Source organism: Varanus komodoensis, unplaced genomic scaffold (assembly GCF_004798865.1).
Source record: "Varanus komodoensis strain SLA01 unplaced genomic scaffold, ASM479886v1 scaffold36, whole genome shotgun sequence".
In the NCBI taxonomy this organism is placed as follows: Eukaryota; Metazoa; Chordata; class Lepidosauria; order Squamata; family Varanidae; genus Varanus; species Varanus komodoensis.
In genome coordinates this window covers 2,113,375-2,119,374 of record NW_025335873.1, presented here as the reverse complement: position 1 = coordinate 2,119,374, position 6,000 = coordinate 2,113,375, and the positions used below count along the sequence as shown (strand labels likewise).

Here is a 6,000-nt window from a genome sequence, read left to right as displayed (position 1 = left end):
AAGTACAAACCAGGTAATCCACTAGCCTACTTTTAAAAATGTAGCCTTCATAGGTGGCCTGAAAAGCCCTGTTTTGGGAAGACAACGCTGACATGGAACCAGAGATGCAGTTGTCCACAGCATTGCAGGAGAACAGACGGGGCAAAGCCATGGGTCGGCAACCGTCGCACACCAAGCGTTGTGCAGTGCACCGCGTACAGTCGGATCCGCAAGTGGTAAAGACGACGGCAGCAAAAGGAAGATACAGCCGAGACTTCACCCAAACCCTGGCGTATGTTTTTAATACGAATAATCAAAATATATATTACAGTTTCTGGTATCATAGGGAAAATGCTGTTTGGGGTTTGTACAGTATACACAGTATTTCAGAAGGAAAAAAACTCCAAACATAACAAGGTATTGATGCTTTTTCTTATATTAGAACTTCTCTTCAAGCAATTTATTTCTCTATAAACCCCAAACTCCACATCTTTTGTGCAACAGATGAAGCCTCTAATGCCCTGTCCCCAAATTAAAAGCAAATATGCTAATGAGAAAGCCCTGTGAATTAACTTCCAGTTTTAGTAACATTCGGTAAGCATTTACATTTTAATAAATACTTGGGGCTTTGGCCCTTTCCTCGCAAAACTTAGCTTAAATTCCACTGAAGTTTGTAGCACTGCCGTGGCCAGACACGTGGGCTGGCCAGGCCAGGCCAACTATGGCAGAAGGTTCGTCGAAAGTATCACAACTGTTCTATTTACACTGCAATCTCACGATTCAAGTTTGCCTATTGGTGCCCGCTTGCTGCGAACGGTCTCCCGTGGCTGGTGCCTTCCGCTGCCTGCCCCCCTCCCCTCAAAATGCATCGTGTGAATAAGGATCATTAGAAAGTGCTTACTCACGCTTCCACCCCGGCTCCCAAGTTTTATTTATTTTTTTAAAAAAACCTTACATTTGTTTAAAAAATGAGTGTGAACTGAAGCATTAGAAAAAAGGCGTTCACATGGATTTTGTGGCAGCAGAGAGAAGGCCTGGGGCTCCCAGGATACCTTTAGCATATGGTCCCTTTTTATTATGATTTGACACAGTGCTAGTTTTAGCTTTTTCTTTAGGGAAAGAAGAACTTCTTAAAAAAAAAAAAGACACACACAACCAAATCATACCCCACACCACCCACTCGGAATTAGTTTGATTAGTAAAGGTTTTGCTTTAAAATGCCTGGATTCTGTACAATATTTACACACAAAGGTGTTTTTGTTGGTTCTCCATCGCTGTGGAGGGGCAGGGGAACAGCAACGTACATTCCTAGAGGTCCTCCTCTCCGGGCAGGTTTGTGAAGAGCAACGCTGGCGTGGGTCACTTCCGCTCGTCGATGGTCTTGATGAACTCCACTGCCGCTGTGAACTGCATCCACCAATAGGACTCCTCTCCACTTAAGCTGTTGGCATAGAAGCTGCTGATGTACTGAACAGTGGACAGCAGGCAGGGCGGGTTGGCCTGGAGGAGAAAGCAGGTATATGGTAAGCGTGACACACAATCCAGTCGGAAGGAGGCCCTGGTGCCTGGGTGCGGATCACCTGCTGGCCGGAGTTCTCCCCGTGGCAAGGCAGGCAACTGACCACCCATCTCTGCAGTGGGCAGAGGACCACCAGGGACAGCGGAAATCTTCTTCCAGGGAGCCGTTCCCCATGCCCATCCCAGAACGGGGGCTCTGGGTGGGGTGAGGCTTCTGCAACAGCCCCATAACTGTCTGGTGGGAGGGCAGAGGCCTCTGAAATCTGCATGGACCTGCCCCATCCTACTGCTTCACTCAGTGAAGACCCGGCCTAAGGACAGAAGGGGGGGGGACCGGGGCTCACCCCTCAAGTCACCTGCACGCAGCAGCTCCACCTCACCTTGATGAGCACAAACACGAGCACAGGGACGAAATCGTCTGCCCCGGGGACGGAGTCTTCATTGGCCAGGCTCAGCAGGTTCATGATGGTGGAGCACATCCGCAAGACACACTGCAGCTTGTCCCGCGGGGTCTTGTAGGCGCTGATGGTGCGGATTTCAGACTGCGCTGAGGGCCACGGCGCTTCACGGAGATAGACCTGCCAGGAGAAACACCTTGCTTCTAGCGCACACCGCTCTAACGCAAGAGGGGACTGGAAAAGGGGTGGCGAGCGTTCCGGTAAACAGGGAGGAGCACGCAGGGCCTACGGCCTGGGGCACCCGACTGGACAGCAGCACGACTGGCTAGGGAACTGAGCCCACAGTCCAGGAGTCCACAGGATGGAAGCCGATTCGGTGGCGCTTAGCGTGGATCCCCAGGACCGAGGCTGCACGCCTTCCTTTCTGTGCACAGGATGAAGCTCCAAGGGCTTTAAGCCGGCCACCTTTTCTACCTTTCTCTGCCCTGCTCTCCACAGCTGCAGCACGGGGCACACCCACCGCGAAGACTTTTAAAGATGGCAACTGGATCACACACACGAAGCTCTCCAAATGCTTATTGCTATTATTACTGACATATCAAATGAAAGAGGGGAGACCGGCAGAGCGAACTCCACGAATGAGGGGATGGTGGATCCTAGTTCAGTGTCGCCATCATGACATTTCTCGGTCAGCCAACCATGGCAGAAACAAAAGTACAGCAAAGCTTCACACAATAAGGGGCAAAGCGTTCTGTCCCGCACATCCCAGTGTGATTGCTCACAGGTGCACCATGTCAAAGGACCAGCCCATCAAGGGCCACGGAGTATGAATATTACCTCAGGGATCTGAAGTGCTTTATGGTTCGCTGTCACCACTTTGGATAACCTTTGGATGTGATCGTGAAGAAGCCTGGAATGGGGGAGGCATGGGGCAGGGAGAGAGAGAAGGGCAATTTAAGCAATGCAAAAGGCAGAAACGTCTTTGTCCTGGGAGGGCCTCGTGCATCATTTCCCAACATGCTGCCTCACTGGTCACCCTCCACCTGAAATCCAGGGAGGCTCCTTTAAGCGGCAGAAGCTCCACTTGATCGACTGACTGATCTGCTCAAGACTTCGGCACTAACAGAAGCACAACGGTCCAATTCGGAACAAGCGCGTTTAGGCCAATCAAGATGATCTACTGCATTATATATCTTAAAACTTCTTTTGAAATGCTGTGAACTGCGCGGAGAGCTTCCACTATGGGGTGGCATAAAAATTAAACAAACGGGTGAACAAACAAACCGGGATCTATTTTGTTTTTTAAAGGAGTGTGATAAAGCACCGGTGGGGCCAGCACACAAAAGAGCGAGGCCAGGAAGAGGGCTCCCCATGCTGGCCAAGGAGAGTGGGAACTGCAGCCCAACTCCTCTCGCCGCCGTACTCACTGGTCCCGCAGGATGTCCCCGTCCTGGTTGGGGTAAAAGGCCAGCTTGAAGATGCGGTTCATGACACTGCGCTCGATGGCCAGCTGGGCATCTTGGAGCTGCTCCTCACTGGCGTTCTGCCAGATGACGTCTTGCGCCATGGCCCCGTACAGGAACTGCAGGAAGTCCTCCACCTGGGCCGTCTTGTCATCGGCCGCGGTCAGCTTCTGGAAATCTTTGGGCACAGGGCAGAGTGGGGAATCGGGGAGGAGGAAAGGCCCTCAGGAACCTCCCCAAAGGAGGCTCCTTCTGCAGGCCTAACCCCGGAAAGTCCCGGCTGTTGAGCCCTGCTGCGCGGCTGGGCCACTGTTCCAGTCTCGCAGCCGAGCTGGGAGGAGGACGGGCTGCACCTCAAGGCTACCCTAGAAGAGCCGGAACTGGGTTCGAGCAACGCTTCCTGCAGCTGGGGACCCCTGGTTCCAAAGGGGGCGCCACTTTCCCTCTCCCCTGCTCGGAGGCACTGGACAGATGGGCTCGAGGGGCGTAATCCACATCCTCTTGGCAACATCTGTTTCGATGGGAGCTGAGCAGGTCAAGGCAGGCTATGCCTGGGCAGCTGCAGGAAGCGTTCTGTGGGGCTACGCCCTGCACCCCCTCTGCCGTGCTGACCTCAGACCCCCACGCCCCACATCATCGAGTTACTTCAGCCAGCGGCAACCAGTGAGGGGACAAGCTCTCCCAGCCCGCTTCTGCGAAGCCTCGGCAGCTTATCCAAAGGCGGCCGAAGCTTCGCCACCAGTGGATCCAAGTGAATTCAGGGTGCGCCTCTACGCGTGCTTAGAAAGAAAAGCCCCAGACAAGTCGCCAAAGGGCCAGCTGGGAAAGCCTGGAAGCCGCAGGACCGTTTTCCATCCGAACACGTATTTGCTATTTATTGCACATACTTCACTGTTACTAATATTTTAAATAAACCTTTCATCTCCCCTCCAAAGAGAAAAGCTTTCACCTCACCCTTTCATCTTCAGGACACTGTAAGGATGCAGGGAGACAGGGAATGGCCTGAAGCCCCCGGTGGGGGGGCTGAGAGTGGGGCGGATGCCCAAGGCTCCCTCGACCACTGTCTGGCCAGCTCCCCACCCTGCCAAGTCTCCGGGGCGACACAAGCGGCGCTACCTTGAATGAATTCCCGTATCTTGGACTCCTTGCTTTCCAGCAGCAGTCGCACGCACACAGTGGTGAAGTACCGGTTGGCCACTTCTTTGTCTCGCAGGACCCTCTGCAGCAGCCTTTCCAGGTGGGCCTGGGTGGTCTGGAGGCCCTGGCGGCACCGCGTCAGGTAGGCAATGTAGGGAGCCCTCTTCCTGGGGGGAGGGGAAAGGACGTGCGGCTCAGAGGCCAGCCGCTCGCCAGGGGAGGGGAGCTCGGCCAGCAGGGTATCTGTCTTGGCCTTAGACCCTTTCCAGGCGAGCTCTCTGAAGGTGGCCTGGATCAGTCGCCATCATGGCATCCAAGCCAGCCAGAAGTGGGCAGGTTAATTCCTGGCTTGCAGAGCGAGTGGCATCTCTGGGCCCTGCCCGGGTTCTCCTACAGCAACACAAGTGGAGACCAAGACAGCCACAGCCACTGCCACTGCCACTGCCCACTTCCAGGAACTGTGGCTAGAAAAAGCCACCGGGCACCAGGTCGGGGAAGGCTCTTCCAGGCAGCCGAAAGCACGGACGGCACGGCTGCATCCACGGCTAATAAAAGCGCTCTTCCCAGAAGAGAACCCCACCAGGGCTCACCTGTAATCCTCGGCTATCGAGGCCAGGAGTTTGCGGCAGGTCCTGTTGTCGAAGCGGCCGACACAGCGCATGGTCTCCTGCAGCTGGGCCATCAGGTTCTTGTCCTGGAGGTTAATGGCTTCGGCTAGCTGGACTTTTAGGAAGCACACGATTTCGTTGTCTGGGCAGGGAGGGAAGCAGGAGATGATAAAGCAGCCCTGCGGCAGCGGCTCCCACTGAGCCTGGACTGGGGGCAACAGTGCTGCCCAGAAATGGCCACAACGAGATCCTGTGGACTGGCCAGGCCTCGCCGCGCCTCGCCTCCTGCCCGCTCTTGCTCTTTCTGGCCACCATTTTCTGAGAACGAACGAACGGTCTCCAGGAAAGGTGTCAGCACGTTCAGGCTCTCCCCTACTGCTCAGCGCATCTTTTTAAAGGCCACTGGTTTCGGCACTTGCAGGGCCCCATGCGCCTGGGCTCACACGCTCCATCAAACCCCACGTCCACACAGACCATCATTCTGTTTCCCACCATGGCCTACCAGATCCCTTGAGAATGCGCTTCAAGTCTCAGGGCTTTTGGGTAACCTCAGCGAGCGAGAGTTACCTTCAGGGTCCGTATGGTCTGGAAGGCCATTTCGTGTGGAGTGCGACAGCATGGGGAACGCCACGGAGTCTGCGGAGCAAAGAGCAAGCCGCAGTTTCTTCTTTGCATCCCTGCAGGAAACAAACAATTTTCATTTCTGCCTTTATCAGGCCAGGCAGCGTGGTGAGCCGAGGTTCCTCCTTCAACCAGCCACAGACCATTTTCCTTTTCTTGCTCCCGAGTGACAATCGCCCAGGATGGATCTCCGAGCATGCACAGAGTGGTTTGTTGAAGTCAATCCAGGGTTTACCTCCAGGAACTCTCCTTAGGAGCATGCCTGGCCCCCGTCCC

The 6,000-nt window shown here is 54.6% G+C and overlaps 1 protein-coding gene across 11 annotated transcripts in view; it reads right to left on the bottom strand.

Annotated features, from left to right (window-relative positions):
• Positions 1-254: 254 nt before the first annotated feature.
• The window catches only part of GAPVD1 (GTPase activating protein and VPS9 domains 1), a 38,387-nt gene continuing 32,641 nt past the window's right edge, over positions 255-6,000 (bottom strand). For all 11 annotated transcript variants that reach the window (XM_044439843.1, XM_044439845.1, XM_044439846.1 and 8 more), the window contains 7 exons: positions 5,671-5,780; positions 5,086-5,245; positions 4,475-4,662; positions 3,323-3,536; positions 2,733-2,805; positions 1,878-2,075; positions 255-1,479 (listed from right to left, as the gene is read on the bottom strand). In XM_044439843.1, coding sequence (XP_044295778.1) covers positions 1,339-1,479; positions 1,878-2,075; positions 2,733-2,805; positions 3,323-3,536; positions 4,475-4,662; positions 5,086-5,245; positions 5,671-5,780 — 1,084 coding nt within the window. In that variant the 3' untranslated portion in view covers positions 255-1,338. The remainder of the gene's footprint in view (positions 1,480-1,877; positions 2,076-2,732; positions 2,806-3,322; positions 3,537-4,474; positions 4,663-5,085; positions 5,246-5,670; positions 5,781-6,000) is intronic.